Below are 26,247 nucleotides of genomic sequence, written 5' to 3'. Positions count from 1 at the left end.
GAGTGCACAAGATAAGGCAAAGGCTGTCTATCCTATTGCCAATGTCCAGCTGTAGTGGAGGCTTGTACTTTAGAATGAGCTACATTTCTAAACAAGCTATTTTACTAATCCTACACCTGGCACCTTCCTGGCCAAAATGGAAAATTCCCACATACATCCTCTCCACTCTACCCAACTACCATCTTTCTACTTACAACTTCAGAAAGTGATGGAATATATTGTTAGCAGTGCTGTTATAGTTCACCTACTCATCAATAACCTGCTCACTAAGCTTAATTTTGGGTTTTGCCAAAGTACTTGGCTGTAGGCCCCAATACAACTTTAGCCCAAATATGGACAAAGGAGCTCAATTCTGGAGCTGAATTGATAGTTACTGTGGCATAAAAGCAGCATTTCATATGATAGGGCATCAGTGAACCCTAGTGAAATTAAATGAATCAGAATCATGGAAAATTCACTAGCTGTGTCATACCTAAACCAACAAAATTGACATAATTGAGGAAAACCAATCACGTCAGGCCCATGCTATGGCTAAAGTTCCTCAGAGCCCAACTAGATCCAGCTACATCAATGTCCTTCTCTCAATTTCAAGATCAAGAGTAGGTTGTTCCATTCAACTTTTCAGATTAATCTCAGCAATAAACTAACTAACTCACCTGTCTCCAACAACTGTCTGACCAATTCACTTGAAGTTCAATGGCATGATCATTTTGAATTTCTTGATATCACCGTGCTAGGATCATGACTGACCAGAAACTTAACTTGATCATATAAAAATTGTGACTGCAAGAGCTGGAAACATTGCAGTGAGAATCTCACCTCTTTAACCGCTAAACCCTGCCCACTGAAAAGCACAAACCAGGAGTGTGATGGAATACTCTCCACTTGCCTGGCTAAGTACATTTTCAACGTTCAAGAAGCTTAACATTATCCAGGACAAAACAGCCCACATGATCTGCATCCCTTGCATTACCTTAAACATTCACTTCCACCACCACCAGAGTATTATGTATCACCTACAAGCTGCAGTAGTTCACCAACGCTTGTCTGGCAGCACTTTTCAAACCTTCAACTTCAACTGATAAGAACATTGAAAGTAGGCACACATGAACATAAATCTCTAAGTTCCTTTCCAAGTCACAGATGATCCTAATGTGGACACATATAATTATTCCATCACCTTTGCTTCATCTAAATAAAACTCCCCATCCACCGGCACTACTGGACTACCTACGTACACTGGCTGCAGCACTAAACGAAGGCAGCTTATCACTACCCTCCTAAGTGCAACCAGTGATGTGTAATAAATGCTGGTCTTGCCCATGACACTCATGTCCCAATAAACAAATTAGTTAGAAAAAAAATCTTATTGTATCGTGCTTGGTTGATTTGCAAAGGCAAAAAATGTATAAAAGTTACAAATTATTAAACAATAACTATATTCAGCAGAGTTTCTCTTTCTTTAAACTCAATCTGCAGGCATTGACATGAGATATGGTTCAATGGTTATAACCCCCATAGTGCTATCTTAGCAATACAAAGAGACGATTTGGTGGATATGCCCCCAACGCCAACAAACATTGAACTGGTCTTGGCAGATGGTACCACCAACTACTCTACCAAAATGGGAAAATTTTGATATGTGCCAGGAAATAGAGAGCCAAGGATATGGTACAGTCAGTGCCAAAACTGATCCTGCCCTCACCAAATGCCAGACACTTGTGCAATTTCCAGTTGGAGTCAAGAAACAATCAGGAGCAGGTCTTGCCCAACTCATCTCATTGAGGTAGCCTGCGCTTCAACTGTGGTTCCGTTAGGATCAAACTTGAATCTGCCTTGTCTATAGGCCCAGTTTTATATTTGATACAGATCTAAAAATTAAACTCTAATACACAGTTTCATAAAATAGAAATATTCACAAAAATGATAAAGTGGCACAGATTAATTTATTTAATCAAGGTAAAACTGAAGTAAAATTTATTCTTCCATAGCAAACAGCTTATTGTGTAAAAAGAAAATTATAGCATAAAAGGCCATCAAGTAGATGTGGCTTTGGATATAGTTTATTCAAGATATTAAATTGAATTATGAATACATGTATCATATTTACAAAATGGAATGAAGACAATTACCTAAAGGCATTATAATAATGGTAATAGCCAGAATATAATGATTGTAAATATGTACACAATTTATAGCAACTACAAACCAGATAGTTAAAACATAATACATTCCAAGAGTAATGACATTAACAATGTATATAACAATTTACTACTGCTGGGACAGAACCACAAGAACTTACTATACACCTTGAGGTGTCCAAGACCTCACTTTGTTTCCATGCAAAATCCTTTCAGAGAAGAGGTCAATTCAATCTTTGCAAAAACACCCTTGAAACCAAACATCCATCATGAAATAAAATGGAAAAAAAAAACACTTAAAATATCCAACCGCATAAGTAAGACGCTTCTTAAAGTATGTTTTTTGGACTTTTCCAAGACACCTTCAAAGAGTCTGAAACAAATACTGAACATTTTTTACGCTCTACTGGAATTTTCTCAGCAAGGGCAAAGCTTCAGCTTCAATCGATACTTATATACAAAAGTGAGCGGCATTCTGTTCAAGTTATTTTAGAGTGTTATCTTCAAACACTACAGGTTTAGGGAGGATTTACAGAAATCATATCCTCCTATTGCCACACTATCTTTCCTCATGTAATGGAACTTAAAATAACTCCACCTAAATCACGAATCTCAGAATTGTTTTTACCATTCTAGAAGGTGATGAGCACCATTTTGTTATCTGCCCATGCAAAGGAAAGAATTTCAGAATTTCAAAAGATGAAAATTTTCCATGATCAATACTCAGGCTGAAAATTGAGTACACATACAAACCAGTGCATTGTTTTGATTGGGTTAATAATACCTAACATTCAAACAACATTACGGATGACAGAATCTAGATTTGGACTTACTATTTGTGCAAAAATAAACAAACCGCATTAGGGATATTAAAGTATGAAAAAATTATCCTCAATTTTTCTTCCCTTCACAATGATATCAATTCCTTGATGGGATAAAGCTCTTCTACTACCTTATTTAATTTGCCACTCTATATTTGGAAGAAGAGGCTCAAGAGACTACATTGTATCAATGTCAAGCCAGGCCCTGTTTTTGCTCAATAATTGTCCAATAGGGATAGCACTAAGGTATTAAAAAATCCTGGTGATTCCTCGCTCTCTAATTCGTGGAGCATTGAGTGCCACTACTGTTGTGCTCAGAAAAACAAAGAGGATTAAACTGGAAATTTCTGTTCAATATGGCCCAGTAACCTTGCATTTTTTTTTTAGAAATCACAGTTTTATATATTACACAAAGAGCAATATCCAAAATAAATCAATATCCAGAAATAACAGCATGAACTTGAAATAAAGAATCACTTTCGCCAAATTAGGACCAAATACACAGGTCAATTTTCTTAGAAGAGGGGGAGTCCTGAAGCTGGGACCATAAGCAGGTCCTGAGCCTGAACAAGTGGGCAGTGATATCACACAGTGTTAGTTTCCCTTGAAGAGGCTTCTTAATGAGTTGCTACCCAATCTCCACTCAATTAAGATGGTGATCGGGCAATCCACATTGCTAATCTAAACCAGACAGTTGGCAGTGTAGAAACTTCCACAGTGCCACTGAGAGGTGGCCACTTCTGAGACAGCAAGGGAAGCAATTTGGTCCTTCCAGACTGTTCCATTATTCAATAAGATCATAGCTGATTTGATTGTGGCATAAACTTCATATTCCAATCTTCTCTGGATGACTAATCACTCCCTTCTTAGTTAAAAAAGTCTGTACCTCAACCTTGCAAGTATTCAATGATAACAAGGTGAAGAGCTTTTTTCTGAAGAAGGGTCTAGGCCCGAAACGTCAGCATTCCTGCTCCTCTGATGCTGCTTGGCCTGCTGTGTTCATCCAGCTCTACACCTTGTTATCTCAGATTCTCCAGCATCTGCAGTTCCTACTATCTCCGAAAGTATTCAATGATCATGCCTTCATTATTTGAGGGAAGAGTGTTCAAAAGATGCATGTCCCTCAGAAAAAAAATCCTCCTCAGCTCCATTTTAAATAGGAGATCCCTTTTTAAACTCTGTTCTCTCGTCTTTCCTAAATCCTGCTTTCCGAAATCCTTTCAGCATATACCCTGTCAAATTCCATCAGAATTTTATGTGTTTCAATCAGATTACTTTTCATTCTTCAAAACTCCAACACTTCAAGGCCCAACCCTGCCTAACCTTACCTCTCTGTCCAATTAGTCAGAGGGGCAGTACAGAATAGTTGTTGAATTTATACAATAAAAATTAACAATTATGTCAAAGTCTGCAGCAGTGTAATTTTCTTTGGATTCAATTAGTCTAAGACAATCAATGGATTGAAATCATGGTTGTGCACAGTCCAATGTTGCATGTTCACTGGTTCAGCTAATAATTCTTCTTGGAGACAAAAGTTCACTTTTAAAAACATTGACACAAATACCTGCACACCTATTCATGCCTTAAATTTTGAAACAAAAATCAATAAAAAGAAAGAAAAAGCATTAGCTAAAGATATAGAAAAAGGTTTTTAAAATGATGTGACATATTTTATCTTATTCTTTCTGTTTCTTTCTCACAATGGCTGATAATTAGACATTAAAACTATCAGAACATGTCCAAATCTAACAGCTGAAACTTTGTGCCATAATTATGGTTGGATCTCAACTACATTCCTGCACTTTTCAAAATGATTTGTTTCACACTGCTGACATAGTCATTGGATAAATCAATGTCAAACCAGTTGCTTAGCTCTTGGATATTGCATTTTTGAAATATTTGATATTGGATCAGTTTTTGAGGTGTTTATACCTACAAAATGGGAAATATAATTCGCCCCATCAGTCCCTAATAAGCCACCTCTTGCTGAAGTATGTGGCCAGTAGTTTCTGTTCACTCCTCCTGTACCTCATTCAAACAGGCATGTTTTAACATAGTAAGCATTGTCAGAAACTATTAAAAGCTTATTTAATACGAAGAGACGAAGCTCATTCTTTTCACATACCAGATATCTGCACTGGTGCACCTAACTTCAGGGTATATTGGACAGTGATCAGGAACATGACTGTGAACTGAATTCCCCCGTTCCGCTTCAGGATTAATAAATGCTCAGTGCATCAACGCTTGTGCTATATGCACAGCATCCATGATCAGCAAGTCATTTGTCATTCTTATCATCTAATTTCGTTCAAAACATTTCTTAGGTTTTGAGTAACCTCACTTTCACCCAGGTATAAAAATCAGGCCTGCTAATCCACCTTTACATTTCACTTTAATATTAGGCAAAAAACCCTTTCCTTTAATCAATTCTATTAATCAAATGAAGATTAACTAATTCATGTTGCAAATGTATTTTACAAACTGATTTTGGGTAGGAACTAAATGCAATTTTGAAAGTTGCATGTCACATAAAATGTAAAAACAAAATATTCCAATCAGATTCAACATTTAACCTACTCATCAAAAAAAATGGGCTTGTGCCAAGAGTTAAACATATCCAACATTTTGTTTTGTACCATGTTGTTTAAAAAAATCATAAGTTTTGCATTTGCAGCATATACAGGTGCCATTTTATACACAAATTAATAGACATATCAAAGCAAGAAAAAAAATATAGAACAAAACCTATCCAATGAGCATGTTGGAGTTACTTGGGGAAAAAAGGGGTTCAATTAAGAAAATTAAGGCTTGAAATGGCAGGTTGCAAAGTCAGCGGCCACATGAAGCAAACAGAGGAAATGTAAACAAACTTACATACTTTATATAGTACAGCCTTCTATTTGAAATCCACAGGTAGGAACTCATCTGTTGTAGGTACTAACAATAGTGACGTGTGTACGTCACCAAACTTAGTAAGATTTTCTGAGCAGTCAGACAATGGAATACAAGACAAAGCAGTTTTTCAGAAGTGGAAATTTCAAAAATTCATTAATAGGTTACATTACTGGGATTTCAGAACCTGGCCAGAAGAAAGGCTGCTGCACAGACACATATTAAGGTCATTTCATAACAATCAAAGCAATTGTACCTCAATTTAAAGCTGTGAGGATCACAACAGTTCACACAAAATCTAAGAACACTGGTTACTATACTTTTCTAACATTGAAAAATGCCATAATTTCAATCATGTTTCAAAATATTATATTAAAAGGGGCGTAGATCAGGAAAAGCAAAATTTTCCAAAATTCCCATAATTATAAAAAACAGTTGGTACCATTCCACACCAAGTCAGACGCTCATGGGTTGAAGTACACCCCTCCTTCCCCAGTCAAGATCTGAGTACATGAATTCTACCTTATAACATCAGGTGAATTGCTGACTAAGCAGCACATAGTCAGGTGCTGTTGTTTGGATGAGACATTTAACCACGGCTGTGTTCAAATAAGCAAAAAAAATCATCTCTCAGAATTACTTGAAGATTAGCAGCCATTCTACTAGTCTCCTCGCCAATACCCCTCCTTCAACTACAACCAAAAGTGTTCAAGCATTCTTTCATTGCATTGCTTTTTCAGGCATCTTACTGAACGAAATTTGTCTGCTAATTTGTTTTCAAGTTTAATAAATGACTGCACTGAAAAAGTAATCCATTGACTGTGAAGTGCTTTGAAGTGTCCTGAAAATTTTACAAAGCACTATATTTATTTTCCTTTTAGATAGCCAGTTAGCTAAAACATTGGTGTTATGTTTATTATCCCAATTTTCTTAAGCACCAAATTGATGTGCTTGGGAGCATATGGTTATCAATATGTAGAATTTCCAAACAAAAAGTTCAAAGCTGCAGAACAAAATTGTAAATGAGCTGCTCACAGAAATACTTCCAAATAAATGTATGTATAATGAAGGCAAACTCACTAGTTACAATTTACTATTTGCCAAACTGGATTTTCCTTTTGTTTTATTGAAATTTTGTCATTACTTCAACAATTCAGAATGCAGAAAGCCTAACAAAAGTAAAGTGTATTTCTAATATTCTCTGTACTTTCTTTTAGCTTGAAATTTTTTCTTTTTATTTCAGTTTTGCTCTTTCTTGTGCAAGTGTCGATAGAATCATGAATGCATATAGTGTTCAGTTTTCTTAGATAATGAATTACATCAGAGAATGCAATGTGCCAGTTTTTCATTTTTTGCATGAATAATGAGAAAATGGAGCTTCATGCACTGGAATACATGACAGTGATGTTTACATGTTAGTCTGAATCTCAGCTTACACTTCTATTGTTCAATATTTTTTAACCATAATGCTGGTTTCCTATAATAGATTATCCTCAAAAGAAGAAAAGAATAAAGTGATGACGAATGAGAATTTTCAGTTGGAGAATCACAGTGTTCATTGCTCTATCACCATCAATTTCAATTTAAACATCAATGATCAGAAGGAGAAATACTGAAGTAAACAAAATTTTTTAAAGTTACTGTCTTCCTAAACTAAAGTTTAAACTTTACATCATATTGGAATTGCACAAAACCCTTAAATTGTGCATCAAGAACTCTGCAATAAAAACTAAACAAACATTCTGAAAACTATAAAAAGGTGGTAAACACATTGAACAACGGGTCTTATCAAAATAAGCCCTCTTTCAACATTTTCACAAACTGTACAGTATTATTTTGCTTTTTCACTTATTAAATGTTTATGGGTAACCATAGAAAGAAAGGCAGGAAACAGAAATCTACTCTAACAGACTAGAAAGCAAAAAGTCCTTCCATCTACTGCAGTCAGTCAATCTTCAAAAGGGAAAGACAGATATTGGAAGCAAACACCTTCTCCAAGCCTATCTTATTCAGAAAACACATACAGGGGTAAAGCTTTCTGTATTAGAGTTAATTCAAGCCAAATTTTGTCAAATTAGTTGCTGTGAAAAATAATAAGTGCTTTGAATAACGTTCACCCAGACTTCCTTTACTGTTGAAGTTTGATATAGATTTCAAAGATTTATGACTTCTATGGTTCCACTTATTCACTTTGACTACTTTTGTTTTCTCTAACTTTTCTTGAATACCATTCTCCTCTATTTAAATATTACAAGTTACATCTCAAAGTTCTCATTTAGTGACATTCACAAGCTCTCTGACTATGCACTGTGGTCACAAGTACAGGAAGCTGATTGTAGTGTTGTTAACTGTATTGCAAAAATATGATTTTTAAAAACATGCAGAGTATTTGACACTAGGAGTGTCATCTGTTAAAGTCAGGAGATAATGGCCAATAAAAATTGTCACAACGCCAATATTAGAATGCGATTATATGTCACTTTGAGACAAAGTTGTTGGACATCAGTGATACTCAAGACCGGTGCTAGATAACGTACACTGGTCATTAGAGTACTTCCTATCATATCTTCTATAGAAATTCAAAAGGATACTACACAAACCTGTAAGGTCACATTTAAACTTTCTGAATTCCAATTAGACTTGGATGTCTGATTTGCCACTTCTCTATTTAAAAATAATATTCACCAAAAATAAAATTAGGATGGGTCTCCCAGGTCTTTACATAATTAGTGCTGATCGATCCAATAGTTGATTACTGTGCAATGCCAAGGATAAACTTTATATTTACGGCTAGTTGCTGCCTCTATAACAAAGAGGGTTCAGATCACACACACACACACACACATCTCATTCTTTTGTTCTTTGCCCTGTTATTTTGTACAGGATAGCACAAATGATTGTCAAATTTCAAACTCCATGTTACCATTCTGTAAGCTTTAACCTTACAATGGGAGAATAACCACCATCTATTTGTACAATGGAAGTATGATGTTTTAATCCCACTGTTCATTAGAATTGCATTTAAATGCTGGCTGCATATTTATTGGCTCCTGAGAATGTTGCAAATGAAGTTTCTTTCTTGCAAGTATTCCGATAAACAAGTTGCTGTTGTTTTGCCGACACTGGCTGGAGTTACTTAACACGTTTTGGGGACAAGTGTGAATTTTGAGAGTTTTCATTTCTCTATAGATATTTACCAATAAATTCACACAATTGTTTCACTGGAATCTTTCCTTATCAGCTTTGATGAGAGGAGAGAATGTGGAGTAGCGCTGTTATAGTCTGCAGCCATCAATCGCACCTTTTGGTTGGTCCTTCGCCATTCTGAGTAGAGCTGGCAGTGATAGCGGAATGAAACCTTTGGGCAAAAATCAGTATATGTTAATTTTACAAGTACTGAATATCCCTCTTCATTCTCCCCACTTACTGACTTTTCCCAAGAATCTGATGACATTCTGGAGTCAACTTCATGTCAGCTTGGGAAGCATGTTGGTAGGCTGAGATCATTCATAAATACAATTGGGCAGCATGTTGGTGCAGGCTTGGAGGGCCGAAGTGCCTGTTCCTGTACTGTAATTTTCTTTGTTCTAATTGTGTCCTCAGTGGTCAAGAACAGCAAGCATAAGCATGAATGAGAGCTAATTTCTTTCTCCCTTTCTTTGCACGGGGACACAGAGGCCAGTTATAGAACCATCAAAACAGATTAGAGAATTTAAACTTGACCAGGTTTCAAAGCTTCTACTTTAGGCTCAGAAACATGTTATACTGAATATGTACTAATAAAGTTACAACACAGGCACTTTGTCCTGTAATAATTCTACAGCTTTAATCTCACTTTGCACCATTGAAATGTATTATTAAGTGGAAAAATGTTTATTACAGACATTTATCTCAAAACATGTCATTCTCGGGTTATGAGATAAAGTTTTGAAAACTTCAATGATGTACATCACATGCCCAAAACGTCTGCAACACCAATTTGACATTTACATTCCAGAAGGCAGGCCACGACTCCAGAAAATGTAGTGGAAGGTCAGTGATTCAATTCATGTCTCCACACACAGCTTCAGCATGGCAATTCCACACACGGCTTATGTTGTAAGCCACACTTGTTGGGAAGCAGCTAGTTAAGGCTACCTACTGTTCTACAGGAGCAAAGCAAACAACACTCATTTTGCACCATTTTCATATGAAATGGTATTGATTGTTATGTACTATAGTTGGATAAGTTATGTTGGGACAGCGTTCCTTTCAGAGGTGAGCCATTCTGATGAGTCATCAAACAGGTGCGTGGGCTTGTTGCAATTTGTTTCAAATTTTGAAGAGTGCATCACTATGGAATAAAGCGTCCCTGTTGTGATACAGCAAATGACAAGTTCCTATGTTCTTTAATTCTCACTGGAGCATTGTAACTGCCCAGTACAAAATACTGATAAAATGGTTGCTTTAAATGAAGGAAGTAATCAATAACATTAGAATAAAGGATGAGGAAAACAAAATCACATGCATATTATAAGTCCCATCCTTGGAGTAGGATTTGGAGACAGAATATTATCACTCACAGCATTACATCATTTAGATTGTTGGAATAAATTTTCTAGTAAAAATACTGCCACATAAAACTAAAAGGCTGAAACAATCAACCAACTAATAATTTGCAGAGGGTGCAGAAGAGGTTTACCAGGATGCTGTTTGGATTAGAGGGTATGAGCTAAGGAGAGGCTAGAAAAACTTGGTTTGTTTTCTCTGAGGGGCGGAGGCTGAGGGGAGGTCTATAAAATTATGAGATGCGTAGTTGGGTTGACGGTCAGAAATTTCTTCCCAGAATTGAAATGTCTAAAACTAGGGGCCATGCATTTAATGTGAGGGGGGTAAAGTTCAAAAGTAGGTGTGAGGGGCATTTTTTTTAAACACAGAGTGTGGTAGGAGAGCAGACAGAAGGGATTAGTTTAATTTGGCATCATGTTCAGCACAACACTGTGGGCCTAAGGGCCCGTTCCTGTGCTGTACTGTTCTATGTTCTACCAGATAAGAAACAATTTCCTATGACTAAATATTACACACACCAAAGCCATTGTCTTTAGTCCCCATCACAAATCTAGACAACAATTGCATCTCTCTGCCTAGGAATGGCCCAGGCTCAATCAGCCTATTTACAACCTAGGTGTCATACTTAATCCTGAAATGAGCTTCTGATTATATATCCACACTCAAATTGTCTATTTCGACCCTTATTCCTGCCTTAGCACACGTGTCCTTAAAACCATAATCCATGCTTTTATTACCTCCAGACTTAATTATTCCAATGTATCCCTGGCCAGTCTCTCCTTCTCTACCCTCAGTAAAGTTGGGGTCATCCAAAACTCTACAATCAACGTGCTAACTTACACCAAAATTCATTCACCCATTAGCTCTGTGCTTGGTGACCAACTTGGCTCCCGATTAAGCAACGTCTCAATTTTAAAATGATCATCACATCATCAATTCCCTCAAGGCCTTGCCTCTCCTCATCTGTGTAACTTCTTTAAACCCAAAAACTCTGAGGTGTCAGCATTCTTCCAATTCTGACATTTTGGGCAACACGGATTTTAAATATTCTACGAAAATACTATTGGTGGCCAAGGCCCCAAGTTCTGAATTCCCTCCCTAACCTTCTCTTTGATCAGAAAGAATCTGGAAACTCTCTTTTTGAATACTTTTTTAGTCATTGGTCCAAATATCTGCCTAAGCTATTCTTACGCCCACAAAGTTTATCTGACCAGAAATCTCTGCCACTCATTGCAGATATGAAGACCTCCACTAACAATGTAACAATGCATTTTGCAGTAAATAGCTTAGGTTAGCAAGACTGCTTTTATTATTGAGAATTCTGAGGAAAACTTGCCCATAATCCAATCTGCAGCAACTCCAAAAGAATATTCTCCACAAAACCAAGGGGACAAATATAAACGTAACTTTTTTTATTCATTATGGGATGAGGGCATTGCTGGCTAGGCCAGCATTTTTTGCCCATCACAAATTGCCGAGAGGACAGTTTCGAGTCAACCATATTGCTGTGGGTCTGGAGTCATATTTGGCCAGATAAGGTAAGGACGGCAATTTCCTTTCCTAAACGTCATTAAAGGACTTCTTCCATTACATTTGAAGGTATGGAGCCAGAGGTCTGTTTATAAGCAAACGTACTGAAAATAGGGTAGACTCATTTCTTTAAATTTTTGGTGTAACTTGTAGCAATGCTACCTGGTTGTTGCTGATGCCTGTCTCACATTGACTTTTTTAAATGAATAAATCAGTCAGAAGCCCCAGTGAGCTTTATGTTTGAGTGTAGAACTCTGTTTTTTCTGTCAAAAGCCAGAGTCAAATGTTCATGGCTTACATATCAATTTAAAAGATGCCAAGTCTTTATAAAACATAAAATCAAACTTGTGGATGCTACAGAAACTTTATGGACTGAAACATGGTTATGGATATTTGCTTACTTAAGGAAGGACAACACAATTCTCCAAGTATTTCAAAGACTTTTTGTAATCTAACTGTCAATATTTAGGTTTTGCCTCTTTGAATGACTAAAATATGATGTACTGGAATTTATCCAAATGAATACAGTTAAACCCATCTTCAATATGAGCGATAAGAAAGGGAAAGCAAAGGTTATAAGGGAAATTATTTTAGGCGTCTAGGTTAGCAATTCAGGTTTATTAAACTAATAAATCTATAATTGGAATGTTAGTGACCTTGATTACTATTGCTTGCCATCAATTCACAAACTGTGACATTGACACACAGTTACCCTCGAGAGATGAGGAAGGAAGAACCTGCCAGAAGGTTAAATCAGTTTAAATAAACAAAATTACAATGGAATGACTCAGTGATGCTTAATCTCATGTTATTCCTAATGTTTACTCACCAGTGTCCACAGGACATAGATGGTGAAAAGTGCAACGGTGAGTGCAATGAGTCCAACTGCCTCCAGGCGGCTATTGAATTGTAGATGATCCTGTGCTCCTCGCAAACAAAGCCAACCAGAGATTGCTGCTAATGGTGTGATGAAAAGAAAGCAAATCATGTCACAAAATAACGTCCTCTTCTCATTCCTGGGACCTGGGTCTCTGAGCCACTGAAAGACAGAACAGTTGCATTATCTAAATAAAAGTATGGTGCTTCAAAAGAAACATACAGCAGAATTAGCTTATTGTTTCTTGATGAACATCATGAGGAAATGGTCACATTTATAATGCCAGGAAAGTGGAGGAAAATTCCTGTGTGCAATGCAACAAAACTGTATACTTATTCTTTATAAATGAATCTGTGATTTTTTTTTACAGAAAGCGTGTTGAGGAAACCTTCCCCACAATACTCTGCAAGGTTGGCTGATCGTAGTATGACTGCCATTATTGTTGTTTTTAAAATTGGCACCAATTCCAATGGACTAAATACATTCATAGCCCAATAACTAGGATATGCTTTCCAAGAAGGGTAATAATTTAAACATTTAGGGCAGCACAGTGGCTCAGTGGTTAGCACTGCTGCCTCACAGTGCCAGGGACCCGGGTTCGATTCCGCCCTCGGGCAACTGCCTGTGTGCAGTTTGCACACGTTCTCCCTGTGTCTGTGTGTGTTTCCTCTGGGTGTTCTGGTTTCCTCCCACAGTCCAAAGATGTGCAGGTTAGGTGGATTGGCCATGCTAAATTGCCCATAGTGTTCAGGGATGTGTAGATTAGTTCGGTTATAGGGGGATGGGTCTGGGTGGGATGCTGTGATGATTGGTGTGGGCTTGTTAGGTTGAATGGCCTGTTTCCAAACTGTGGGGATTTTATGAACAATTAGAACATAGAACATAGAACAGTACAGGCCCTTCGGCCCACGATGTTGTGCTGAACTTTTACCCTAAACCGAAGGTCTATCTAACCTCCACTGCTACCTTATACTATCATCCATATGCCTATCTAATAGCTGCTTAAATGCCCCTAATGAGGCCGACTCCACTACCCTCTCCGGAAATGCATACCACGCCCCTACCACTCTCTGAGTAAAGAACTTACCTCTGACGTCTCCCCGATATCTACCTCCTTTCACTTTAAAACTATGTCCCCTCGTAAAAGCTACCTCCACCCTAGGGAAAAGTCTCTGGCTGTCTACTCTATCTATACCTCTGATCATTTTGTACACCTCATCAAGTCACCTCTCATCCTTCGTCGTTCTAAAGAGAAAAGCCTTAGCCCTCTCAACCTTTCTTCGTTCCCTTCATTCCAGGCAACATCCTGGTAAATCTCCTCTGCACCTTTTCCAACGCTTCCACATCTTTCCTGTAATGAGGTGACCAGAACCGGACACAATACTCCAGATGTGGCCGAACCAGGCTTTTGCACAGCTGGAGCATAACTTCACGGCTCTTGAACTCAATCCCTCTATTAATGAAAGCTAACACACCATACGCCTTCTTAACAACTCTATCCACCTGGGGGGCAGCTCTCAGGGAACTGTGAACATGAACCAAGATCCCTCTGCTCCTCCACAATGCCAAGAATCTTTCCGTTAACCCTGTATTCTGCTTTCAAGTTTGTGCTTCCAAAATGAATCACCTCACACTTTTCAGGGTTAAACTCCATCTGCCACTTCTCAGCCCAGCTCTGCATTCTATCAATGTCCCTTTGTAACCTAGAAGAATTCTATGAACAAACATGATAGCATACCACCCAGTGGAACAGGCAATAAGTTGAATGTGTACTTTTCTCTTAGCTAAGTTGAAGGTGCCATACAAATTTGAGTTGCTGCTGTAGGGTTTTAAACAAAAAATCAACTCATGTCAAGAAGTATTTTTGGTACAACTCCTCAGAATATTTCAGGGCACAAAATGCTTCCCCACCGCTTCTCTATCTCTTAGATCGCAATCTCAGATTTTAAATTTTAAAATGAAACATAGCAATAGCATTCACTACACATTCCCCCATATAATGGCTCCTGAAGTTACGTGGTCTTCAACTTGAAATTTCACATTAATTTGCAAGGAATTCATTATCTCAGTGATTTCAAATGTTTTGGCTCCCAGTTAGCCGAGTATTTCTTTGTTGACAAGTTTTAAACTGTTCCCTCTCCTTTGCAGCATCCCTCCCCAACATTGCAGCCCCTCTGGCCTTGACAAATTGCTCTCCAATGGAGAAAAGACCCCATTCCCAACTCATGACAAGAGGCATCTCTGACTCCCCAGTGACTCCCTCACTGTTGCCACTTTTCCAATTGTTCACTGTAATTTCAATCACGCGCTGTTTCTCTCCCATGTTTATTGCTGGAACCCATCAGCAGTAAATACGAGGGAGAACCAGCCTATGAATGGAGGAGTAGCCAATTTTGTCCATGCTACTTACTCTGATTGTTTGCCCCCAATTGAAGATTTCCTTGCATTTTGGTGACTTACAAAGACAAATTTGTTCACTTTCCTCATGTATTTTGAGCTATGCTGTACTTTGCTCTTTTCTTTCCTTCTCTTATCCACCAAGTTTAATTACATCATCGTTATAACGTTCTGTATTTACACATTCGGTCAAATAGTAGAGAAAGTATTATATAAAATATTGCTCAGGAAAAACTGGCTTGTTTTATTTAGTCCTTTAAAGTTTGAAAAAAATTAATAAAATATTGCTATTTATAATACAATAATATTGCTTATGATAATTTTACTAACCCTACCTCTCTCAAAGGTCTAGGCCTTCGCTCCACTACAAACTCAGTGTGACAAAGTTCGCAGTAGCTGGTGTTGGAAGATGAAAGCCATCGCTCCAGGCAGGTTTTGTGAACTGTGCCAAGTGTTCCAGTGCAATCACAAGGTGACAGCAAGCCTTCCATGTTGCTGCCCTCATGACATATCCGGCAAATTGGCCCATCACTAGAAATGAAACATACACACCATGACTTAATGCATTTTGTATGGTAAATTAAGTACCTGACTTCATATTATAAGCTGATAATGCAGGAACCAACAAAGGAACCAAAAAGAATTGATTATGAATTCCACAGCAGTTAGACAGACTGACCGATACCATAAGCAGAATATGGAATAAAGTGGAAATACCAGAGAGTAATTTCCAGTCTGTAACCTAATCTTGGCATTTGATGAGGCTTATTAACTGTCTGAAATTCACACTCATTTATTTCCAACCATTAAATTATGGCACTTCATTCCCATTTGCACATGATACTTATGCCAAGGAGAAAATGATAAATCTTCATTAGCAAAAGACAAGTAGTAAAAATAAAATCAAAACTTTTATGATCATCCCTCAGATATGTAGGGTTCTTTACAATGTTTGACTGAAATTTCATTGAATTAAAATACATTTTCTATTTTATCAATTATTGAGGAATTCAGATTTACTCAGCTGGTGAATTTGGAAGTCAATGGATAGGTTGAATTAACTGCTCCATTCAGATCCAAGTGAAACAAATAAAAGGCATGACATCTCCGAGGTGAAGGAGGGAAAAAAAAAATCAAAAGTGTGCCTGTCTAGTGTTTGGTACTTCTCACTATCCAGCTACCCAGAAAACACTTTGCAAGAATCTGGTGCAAGTAGCTAATACTCAGAGTTCCCATCCTATATCAACTCAATGTAGCAGAAATACTTCCAGAGTTTTAATTCTGTAATAAATGCAAGATCAAAACTGAATTTATCTCAAATTTTAAGTTATGAATTTTAAAAAGTAAGTAACTGTTTTTACGAGTCACATAGTTGTACTCCGGTCTAATCAAAGAATTAAGGAAACAGAAAACCATTCCTTGAGATAGGAGATCTGCTATGTCACACCCTAAGAAAAGTGACAGGGCAACCAGGGAATTACTGACCTCTTACCTTAAACAACGGTTATAGGAAAATTACTAAGCTTACAATTAAGGATGAGTTGACTGAATACCCAGAAAAAAAAAAATCAGCTGATCAGAGCAAGCCATCATGGATCTGTAAACATCAAGTCACATCTAACAAACATTAATTTTTTTTTGAAGTGGTGACGCAAGTAAAGTAGCAGATGTTAAAGTAGTGGTTGTTATTCATATAGACATACAGAAGGTATTTGATTGATCACTCATAGGAGACTGTTAGCTAAAGCTGAAGCTTATGGAATTGAAGTCATACGATTGAATTGATGAGAAAATAGGCAGACAGGAAGAGGACTGAGAGTGGAACTAACAGGCAGGATTGTAAGATGTAACATGCAATGTGCTGCAAAGATGGGAGTTAAGGCCTCACATTTCCATGTATTGCTACATTAAATAAATACAAAGCTACATATCCAAATCTGCTGTGACAAAAGGTAGAAAGCATCGTAAATAGTGTAGACGAAAGAATAATAATACAGACGTCAACACATTAAATTAATGGTTAAAGCTGTTACAAATGAATATCAAAGTAGGCGAATGTGCAGTCATCTATTCAATGTCTTCAAAGGGCAAAACAGATTACTTTACAAATGGTGAAAAACAAGAAGCAGTTGAGATCCAAGACTTTAAAAGAGAATAGATAGGGTGTAAAGTAGGGAAAAGCATGCAAATGCCTGTGCCCCAATGCACATGAGATAGCAAGCAAGAGAGCACAGGATCGCACAAAAACGCAATGGCTGAAAAGTCTAAGACCAAGATTGAACAGTCAAAAAATTATAGTCAGATCTTTCAGGAATGAAATTAGGAATCTCCTCTCTATGCCAAGCGTGAAAGTTTAGAACTCTTTTCCACAAAAGGCAGTTTATGCCAGATCAATCTTTAATTTTGAATCTGACACTGACAGATTTTAGTTTATCCAAAGGTATTAGGAATACTATGAGATAGTAAGAACTGCCGATGTTGGAGTCAGAGGTAACACACAGTGTGGAGCTGGAGGAGCACAGCAGGCCAAGCAGCATCAGAGGAGCAGGAAAGTTGATGTTTTGAGTCAGGACCCTTCTTCAGAAATGGGGGAGGTGGAAGGGAGCTCCGAAATAAATAGAGAGGAGGGGTGGAGCTGGGGAAAGTAGGAATCATCTGGAATTTGCTGGAATCATCAGTAAATGCATTTTACATAACTCACCACTTACAATGTGTTAGAAAAGATGGAATTTGCATTAGTATAGGGAAGAGGGGGAAAGGGATAAGTATTTTAAAAAAAAAAAGAAAATCCAATAAAGTAAAACAGGAAGGTACCTTAATGATCTGTTGTTTCACAGATTCTCCCCTTGCTTCCATAAGCTCCTTTACCCTGCAACTTTGAGATATCTGTATTCATCTAATGTGGGCCTCGAGAATCTCTGTTTTTAACTGCTGCATTTTTGGTGGTCAAAGCTTTAGCTACCAAAGAAATTCCACTCCCTAAATTTCTCCAACTCTTTCCTCCATACAACCTCTCTCTTTAACATGGGTTATGGTCACCTGCCCTAATGTCTCCCTTATGTGGCATACACAGTATTTCTGCTTTATTATAGCGATATGAAGGATCTTGTGTTGTCTTATGTTAAAGGCATTATATAATAAGTAGATTTTTAAAAAAAATGATTCATACGATGATGTTGTCATCACTGACTGGCCCAGCATTTATTGCCCATCCTTTATGGTCTTTGGGAAGGTTGAGGTAAATTGCCTTTTGAACTGTTGTAGTCCATGTGCTGTAGGTACACCCACAATGATGTTTTAAGAGGGTGTTCCAGAAGTTAGACAAACAACACTGAAAGAACAGCAGTATATTTCCAAATCAGGAAGGTGAGTGGCTTGGAGGAAAACTTGCTGGTGGTGGTGTTCCTATGTATTTGCTGACCTTGTCTTTCTAGATAGAAGCGGTATGGGTTTGTCCTGTCTAAGGATACTTGGTGAATTTCTGAGTGTACTTGTATGTGGTACACACTGCTCATGCTGAGCATCAGTAATGGAGAACACAGGAACATGTGTAGGCCATTCAGCCCCTTGAGCCCCCTCCACCATTCAAATTGTGACCTATCTGTGGCCTAACTCCACAAATCTCCACAGGGAGGCAATGGCCTACTGGTATTATCGCTGTCTGTTAGTACAGACACCCAGGAATGTTCCGGGGACCCTGGTTTGAATCCTGCTAGGGCAAATGGTGGAATTTGAATTTAATTTTTTAAAAAATCTGGAATTAAGAGTCTAATGATGACTACGAAACCATTGTCAGTTATCGGGAAAAATCCAACTGGTTCACTAATCCCCTTTAGGGAAGGAAGCTGCCAACCTTACCTTAACCACAACAATGTGGTTGCCCTCTGGGCAATAAGGGATGGACAATAAAAGCTGGCCTAGCCAGTGATGCCCTCATTCCGTGAATGAATAAAAAAACCTGCCTTTGGTCCATATCTCTGAATACTTTTGCTTCACAAAAATATTGCGCTTTATCTCAGATTTAGAATTAACAACAAATCCAGCATCCACTGCCGTTTGTGGAGAGAGTTCTGATCCATTTCAGTGTAGAAATGCTTCCTAACATCTCTCCTGAATAGTCTGGCACGGATTCTCAGACTATGTCCCATTTCAAGGATCCCAACCAATGGAAATTGTTAATCTTTATCTACCCTGTCTTTTCCTGATACTAGAATAGGAAAGGTTTGGAGGGATATGGGGCAGGAGCAGGCAGGTGGGACTAGTTTAGTTTGGGATTATGTTCGGCATGGACTGGTTGGACCGAAGGGTCCGTTTCCGCGCTGTATGACTCTATCTTGAAGACTATGATCAAATCACTCTTAACTGTCTAAATTCTAGAGAAAACAGGTGTAATTTGTGTAATTTCTCCACATAAAATTATGAGAGGCATAGTTAGGGTACATGGTTGGAGTCTTTTTCCCAAGGTGAAAAAGTCAAATACTAGGGGGCATAGGTTTAAGGAAAGAGGGAGACTGTTTTAAGGAGATGTGCAAGTCAAGTTTTTTTTTTAAAGAAAACAGAGGGTGATAGGTGCCTGGAACACATTGCAAGGAGAGGTAGTAGAAGCAGCAGAAATAATAGTAACATTTAAAAGAACTTAGACAGACGCATGAACAGGCAAAGAATAGAGGGATATTGACCATGTGGGGACAGATGAGATTTATGTCGAATGGCATTGTGGTTGGTACAGACATAAATGGGCCAAAGAGCCTGTTCTTTTGTTGTACTGATCTATTTTCTAACTTAAGCCCTTAAATTCAAGTATCAGAGAGAATGTGGATGCTTGTGGATATGGTGCCAGCCAAGCGGCTGCTTTGTCCTGTGTGGTGTCAAGCTTGATGAATGTTGCTGGAGGCATATTCACCCAGGAGAGTGGCAAGTTTTCTATCACGTTCCTGACTTGTGCCTTGGAGATGGTGGATGGATTCTGGGGATTCAGGAGGCGAGTTACTCATGATTACTGGCATGTTGATTAAAACTGGGGAGGCAGCGGCATAGTGGCAATGTCACTGGACTAGTTATCCTGAACCTCAGGTTAATGTTCGAAGACATGGTGAAATTTGAATTCACTAAAATCTGGAATTATAAAGCTGGGCTAATGGCAACTATGAAAGTACAGTTGATTGTTTCGAAAACCCATCTGGTTCACTATTATCCTTTAAAGGAGAGAAACCTGCTCCTTACTTAGGCTGGCCTACAAATAATTCCAGAGCCACAGCAATGTGATTGACTCTGGGCAGTTGGGAACTGGTAATAGATACTGACCAAACTAGCGACACCCATATTCTTTGAGCGAATTTTGCAAAAGTGATATCCTGCAGTTACCAAAGCTCATTGTAATATCTTAAGCCAACAGACATGCAACTTGGCCTTCTAATAAACTGCAGAGAGAAAAAAAACCTTGTTGTAAAGTACAATAGTCTGTAAGGTGCTGAACAATACACTCATTTCACAACATGCTCAAAACATTCGGAACAATAAAGGGCACATGCATTTGTATTTTCTCATGTTAGCACCTAACCTCCATTTACCTTTGAGTGCTTAGAGCCTTAATGACAGTTGACAACAGGCGTCCATTTTTTGCTGTTACTTGTGCGACGTACTGAGGTCGCCCTGCATCAGCTGCTGTTACCGTCTTAGAAAAGGCGGCACTGCCAGTACAATCACAAAGAGATCCTGGAAGATGACAGCAGTCACCTGTTGTCATGGCAACAAGGAGTTAATGCTTCCGGCATTCACCTGGAAAAAAAATTAGGAACACCAATGCTTTCAATAAAGTTTGGAAAAGCTTAGTCTCCTCATCACCAATAAGTATAATGAAACCTCATCATGACAGTATATAAGCTTTCAGTATTCTACTTCAATAAAGGCCAAAATAACGATAATACACATCGGGAAGTAAGATGTAAAAAGAATACTCGGAAGTAGCCACAATTCATGCTTGATAGTGAAACTTTGTGATCAATCCGTTTCAAATCATTTGTAATGCTAACTCTTAGGAAGGGCAAAACTGCAAAAAAGAATTTCCAACTTTGAGAAAAGCTCTGGAAATTCCCCACAACATGATGAGTCAAACAAGCAACTTCCAATACATCTATGTTCACGATTGTTTATTGCTTTGAAAGAAATGAGACACCTTAGCCCTTTCTCTACCTATGCTCTTCAACCATAAATTGTATACAATTTGGAAAAGTTATGTCTTCTGGTATTGTCTATTGACTTCCTACATCATTTCTCTCATTCCCTTCAATACCCACGAATATTAAATATATTCGCCACCATCTTCACATCTGTAATACTTGTACTGCCACCCTCAACAGGGCTATTTCACACACTTATTCACATATAACCTTAAAACCAAATTCTCTTATCCTAGACTTTGTGTTCGTAATGAATGTCATCTTAAGATCCTGTTGATCTATTCCCCTTAAATATCAAAGGGCAATACTTCAAAATATGAATGAAAAAAATAGCAAAACTTGCATAAAACTCTGGTCAGGCTATATTTAGAATACGGTGCACATTTGTGGTCTTCATATAATGAAAAAGAGACAGGGATTGGAGAATGCGTGGAGAAGGTTTACAAAATACATACCAGAACTGCTAAATGTTTGAAACATTGTTGATTGTATTATTGCTTTACTTTGAATTCACACTGCCCTATTTGAGTATGAATAGCAACAAGTATATTTGTAATGAAAACAAGATAAATGTTTCGTAATCTTTTTCTTCCTTTCCTGGAGATAAAGATTTCTCGTGGTATGATGCTGTCAACACCTTCACAAGAGCAACTAGGGACAGTCAATAAGTGTTGTTCTCGGCAGTGACACCAACATCCCATGAATAAATTTTAAAAAAAAATTGAGGATCACAGCTACTAGGAAACATTGAACAGATTGGGTCTCTTTGGAAAAGGGAAGACTTATAGGTGCAAAAACAGAAATTGCTGGAAAAGCTCAGCAGGTCTGGCAGCATCTGTGGAGAGAAATCAGAGTTAATGTTTCAGATCCAGTGACCCTTCCTCAGTACTGGACCCAAACAAACTCTGATTTCTCTCCACAGATGCTGCAAGACCCGCTGAGCTTTTCCAGCAATTTCTGTTTTTGTTTCTGATGTCCAGCATCCACAGTTCTTTCTGTTTTTATTAAGTCTTTTATTGATACTTATAGGTGATCTGATTGAGATCTTAAAAAATATGAATGAGTTGAACAGCCCATGTGGAAATAAAGAATGCTTCCACTTGTGGGAAATTTCAAAAGCAAAGTCCAGAATATACAAAATAGTTTTATATAAATCCAACAAGGAAATAAGCAGAAATTTCTTATTTACAAAGTGGTTAAATGTGGAAGTTACCGCCACAGGAATGGTTGTATGCAAATAGCACAGATACATTCAAAAGGAAACTAGATAGTATGTGAGAAAAGAGTAGAAAGAAAACGGAGATAAGATGGATGGAATGGGAGGAGACTCAGGTGGAGTATAACATCAATATAGACTAGCTGGTTTGTTTAACTGCTGAATATTCTATGTAAAAGACAGCTGTAGCATTGTCTTTAGCAATAAAGATCTTTTTATAATCCACTAAAGTTGATCAGTTCAGAAAGAATGACACTCCCTTCTTTCCACCACACGTGTCACACTTAGGCTGCTAAAATTTGCAACTTCCCTCCTTTTCGATATATCATCATTTGTTATAGTCACTTGCAATCTTAAAAACTACCCTGAGAAATATGGATAGGGAAGAGCAAAGCGAGAGCAAAAAAAAATGGTTTTGTATAATAAGTGCCAAGAGTTACTAACTTGTATTGAAGCTTCCCATCTGGAAACTACAACACAAAAATAGTACTTGACATGTGCGTACCTTTGTTGTTCCAGAGTACAATTGTAGTTTTTTTTGGAAAACATAAGGAATTGAATTCTACCTAAACAAAAAAACTACTGTTAAATCTCATTGGTTCTAATAGCTCTTTAGTTCTTTGTTGTATGCATATCTGATGCATTAGACATCATTTTATGTAGTCAGGGACTTTGTTGTCATGAGAAAGTCAGGGCAAAGGCCTATGACTTAATTTGTTAAGGTTAAATATGCCTACGAAAATTTCTTTCAATGAAAGCCTTATAAAAATACTGCCTCCAGTGGCCATTGTGACAAAACTGGAAGCCACAGGAATGCATGGTTGAATCACTGGTTACTCCAACATCTGTGTAAGATCAGATGCGACAAGTAAGCATTCCCCACACCCCCAAACCAATTTCTCTCTCGAAGTAAGAGGAAATTACTGCAGATGCTGGAATCTGAACTGAAAACAAAAAAATGTTGGAGATCACAGTGGGTCAGGCAGCATCCATGGAGAGAAAGCAAGCTAACGTTTCGAGACTAGATCACACTTCATCAGAGCTGAAGGGAAGTTTCGAAGACAAGGTTGTCTACTATAGCCCACAGTTTTGGCTGACTAAATTACATCAACTTCATTACATTTGGGAGTCCCTAACCTCAGGTAAGTAGAGCTTTTCCCTAATGCAAGCTAGTGTGCGGTTTGCATCAAGTGAAAAGAAATTTTAATGCATTTCACAGTAATGATGGTCAGGTTCTGCATACAACAGGCATCCAGTGACAAAAGAAATGCAAATCTTGCATTCTGATCAGGTGTATCATTCCTAATTTTCCTCATCCAAAAACAGGCTGACAACTTTTTCAAAGCAATTGATAGCAACCATGCTGAATCTATTTCTCACAAATATATATTTGTAAATAAAGATTAGGGATTTTTTTTTCCAACTGCAAAGTTTTTTTCTGTGTGAAACTGGTCAATACGGACCTTCCAAAAAGTGAGTTTTTGAATAATTGCAGATTTGGAAGCAGAATTCAATTGGAATCTCAAACAAAAGCAGACAGCCAGCATTATGCAAGAAAATGGATTTTATTTGTCACACTATGGAAACGCCCAGTTGGAAGCTATGTAGGAAACTGTTCACTCACACACACATCTGGAGGGGGTTATAAGATCAAGTTTAAGAAACCATAAATGGAATGTTTTTCTTGAATGTAATTCACAGCAGTACAGACTGAGACCATATTGTTCTTAGTTTACACAAAACTTATTAAAAACAAAAAAAATGGAAAGTTATATCAATCAGAACTTATAACAATTAAACACACTCTATATTACATCTTCAGTAATGGCACAAAGCTGATTTATACTTTACTTACCTGTCCCATCCAAACTACCATGGTCTTAAGCACCAAGTCACACCTTAACCTTTCCCACAAATATTATGCCATGTCCTCATTCAAACATTTAATTCGGTTCCACTTCTCAAGCTCCCTTTACACTCCTTGCCACCTACGAAGTCTAATCCTGAGTTTCTCACACAGCTATAACTCTATTATTCTTAAGCCTCTGCATTACAATTCATACTCATGTTCCATTTTCTATTTCTTTTGAATTGTCTGCCTTCCAAACTCTCTCTATCCATAAAAATACTCTCCAACCCATAATCATAGACACCCCTTGACTGTACTGTATCTTGTGCCCTTAATGACAAACAAGTTTATCACTGACCTTTACCACAGACTTCTCCATTTACCACACAGATTAAAAAAAACAACTAACTGATTGTTACAACCACACTCCAAAATCTTTGTCCTCTGTTTGCTACACAATTATCTGCTCATTTGATGGCTACAACGAAGCAACCCATGGGTCAGTTGATAGCACTACCACGCTGCATCATAAAGTACCATAATCAAGTCCCACACCACAATTTGAAAACAAAAAGATTAGATATGGGGGATGCAGGCTTACAGGGAAAGGGTAGGGGGATGGGTCTAAGTGGGATGCTCTTCGGAAGGACGGTGTGGACTTGTCGGGCCAAATGACCTATTTCCACACTGTTAGGGATTCTATGAAAAAAAATGAAAGCTAGCACTCCACTGCATAACTGTGGAAGTGCTGCACTGGGCATAGTGGTGTCTTTCAGGTGAAATATTAAACCAAGGCTTTGGGTGTCCGGTCTGTGAATGTAACAATCCCACATCAATATTTCAAAAGATTAGGGGAGTCATGTGCAATGTCTCGATCAATACTTATCCCTCAGTCAGCATCACAAAAAAGTGATTATCCAGTGATTATCACATTGCTGTTTGTGGGAGACTACTGTGCACAAATTAGCTGCCATGTTTCCTACACTACAAGAGTAAGGACTTTAAAGTACACCATTGATTGTAAAGCCCTTTGAGATGTCCAGTGCACATGAAAGGCTCAATACGAATGCTGAGTTTTTTTAAACAATGCCCCATCAAAACCTCTATCATCTCCTATCTCTAGGACTACCCATGATGCCATTTGACTCCCTCAAATCAAAGGAACACAAAAGCAAGCATCCCTGGTACAGAACTAATGCGGTCAATCACCAGATCTGGCTCAACATCAAATTTTACTGTACCTCATCATCTTTTGTTTAAGGCGGCACGGTGGGTCAGTGGTTAGCACTGCTGCCTCACAGCACCAGGAACCCGGGTTCAATTCCACCCTTGGGCACCTGTCCTTGTAGAGTTTCCACACTCCCACCCCATGTCTGCATGGATTTTCTCCGGGTGCCCCAGTTTCTTCCCACAGTCCAAGATGTGCAGGTTAGGTGGATTGGCCATGCTAAATGCAGCGTTACAGGATAGGGGGTTGAGCCTGAGTGGGATGCTCTTCGGAGGATTGGTGTGGACTGTATGATCCAAATGGCCTCCATCCACACTGTAGGGATTCTATGATCTATGAAAAATTACCCTACATTTGAGGACCAACTTGATCAACGTAGAAAACACTAGGATCCCTTTCTCTCCTCTCCACAATTTTCTTAAAACCTCATTCTCCACTTCCAATATTATTAAAGAGTTTAAGGATTTCTTGCCACCAAGAAGGTCATCTGTTCAGTTGTTTCTGCTGCTTCTCCTGGCCAGCTATACTCCTAATTTCCTCCTAAGTGCCTCTACTTTGATTCTCATCTC

The 26,247-nt window shown here is 38.1% G+C and overlaps 1 protein-coding gene across 1 annotated transcript in view; it reads right to left on the bottom strand.

The window, feature by feature from the left end:
* Positions 1-2,041: 2,041 nt before the first annotated feature.
* march2 (membrane-associated ring finger (C3HC4) 2) overlaps positions 2,042-26,247 on the bottom strand; it is a 43,707-nt gene continuing 19,501 nt past the window's right edge. Inside the window, exons 2-5 of the mRNA XM_020514917.2 lie at positions 20,777-20,984; positions 15,542-15,737; positions 12,762-12,971; positions 2,042-9,212 (exon numbers count right to left, since the gene is read on the bottom strand). Coding sequence (XP_020370506.1) covers positions 9,060-9,212; positions 12,762-12,971; positions 15,542-15,737; positions 20,777-20,952 — 735 coding nt within the window. The 5' untranslated portion in view covers positions 20,953-20,984 and the 3' untranslated portion in view covers positions 2,042-9,059. The remainder of the gene's footprint in view (positions 9,213-12,761; positions 12,972-15,541; positions 15,738-20,776; positions 20,985-26,247) is intronic.

The sequence above is a fragment of the Rhincodon typus genome, chromosome 29 (assembly GCF_021869965.1).
Source record: "Rhincodon typus isolate 14 chromosome 29, sRhiTyp1.1, whole genome shotgun sequence".
Lineage (NCBI taxonomy): Eukaryota > Metazoa > Chordata > Chondrichthyes > Orectolobiformes > Rhincodontidae > Rhincodon > Rhincodon typus.
Note: the sequence above shows the minus strand (reverse complement) of the source record. Positions and strands in the feature narration are given on the sequence as shown.